This window comes from Ipomoea triloba, chromosome 7 (genome assembly GCF_003576645.1).
Source record: "Ipomoea triloba cultivar NCNSP0323 chromosome 7, ASM357664v1".
NCBI classification, from domain to species: Eukaryota; Viridiplantae; Streptophyta; class Magnoliopsida; order Solanales; family Convolvulaceae; genus Ipomoea; species Ipomoea triloba.
This window is the reverse complement of record NC_044922.1, coordinates 23790718-23792048: the sequence shown is the minus strand read 5'-3', so window position 1 is coordinate 23792048 and position 1331 is coordinate 23790718. Positions and strand designations below refer to the sequence as shown.

General features: G+C 36.9%; 1 protein-coding gene across 1 annotated transcript in view; it reads right to left on the bottom strand.

Annotated features, from left to right (window-relative positions):
* Positions 1–306: 306 nt before the first annotated feature.
* The window catches only part of LOC116025237 (pentatricopeptide repeat-containing protein At5g27270), a 7355-nt gene continuing 6330 nt past the window's right edge, over positions 307–1331 (bottom strand). Inside the window, exon 9 of the mRNA XM_031266396.1 lies at positions 307–1029. Within this exon, the coding sequence (XP_031122256.1) occupies positions 865–1029 (165 nt within the window). The 3' untranslated portion in view covers positions 307–864. The remainder of the gene's footprint in view (positions 1030–1331) is intronic.

The window sequence follows — 1331 nt, the reverse complement described above, 5'->3', positions numbered from 1 at the left end:
ACAGGTTCATTATATTTAATACATGCTCATTTTAGTATATTGCAATTTTATATTTTGGATGAGCATCCATTTTAGATGGACCCTAATAGCGTAAATAAGACTATGGTCTAGAGACTTGCTATGGTTTAATGAATGGATCTGAACAGGTAAATCGGGAAGTGTTGGTATGTTAGGAGTATTAAAGAAGTACATGCTTAGAGAAAACTAAAAATCAATATTAATTTTACATCTATAAAAATTGGGCGGATCAAATTAAATTTATAAAATAAAAAAAAATACAGTGACATTTTTGTAATTATCGTGAACTTCAATTTGAAAAGTGTTAATGGAAGTACATATAATGTATATACAGTTTAGTATTTACGTACATTGATAAACAAAAATTTAGAAACAAAAGAGAGGGTGAGAGTGTGTGATTGGAATGGTAATCCAGTTGGTCCAAAAGAATGTACAAGGAACAACCAAACCCAAATTGGGTAGTTTTGAAATGTTTGTATTGTATTTATATACATGGATATGAGTAACCTGGGGTGTCGTTGAGTGAAATAGACTCGTTCATTCATCCTTAACCAAACGTTGAGGGATCGATCCTTGGGTATGAAACAGCCACAATTCAGCGATGAGATTAATCACTGTGTTCGATACACCCCAAAACCGGTTCAGCTTTGAGTTCCATCTCCATGCCTGCTCTGCTCTGTTCTGCTGCCTTGTACAAATGCATAATCAACCTATCACACCCACTAATTCTCTCTGGCCTTCCTCCATGCCAATGCCCCTCCCTTTTTGGCAAAAGCAAATAAAAAGGCATTAAAATGAGCACACATAATGTGGGGGGCACACCTTCCTTCATTTTGCATTGAAGCATTAGCCTTTTCCGCCTTGCCGTCGTACTTTGACCCCATCCCCATTGTATATGCTCGGATACGAGCAAGGTTGAGCACCATTTCTCTGCATGCTATAGTAAACTTCCTCGGCTTCATCATAAGCTCCAGCACAAGTATATGCCTTGATCATAATGCTGTAGCACAACTGCATGTCCCCCAAAAACACATTAGAGGGAACTATACTATACCATACTATTCACACACTTATCCATAAAGGGGTAAGTCCAGCCAAGATGACTAAGGATATAAACTTGTAATCACAAGGTCACGAGTTCGAATCTCAGGCCTCTTGGTTTGACTCAGTCAGCTATGGGTAACCTAAGGTGGGGTTTACCCAACGCACACCCTCGGGTAGTGACTGTGGGTTTCTCTCGTCACCAAAACAAAAAAAAAAAAAAAAAAAAAAAAAAAAAAAAAAAAAAAAAAAAAAAAAAAAAAAAAATTTAA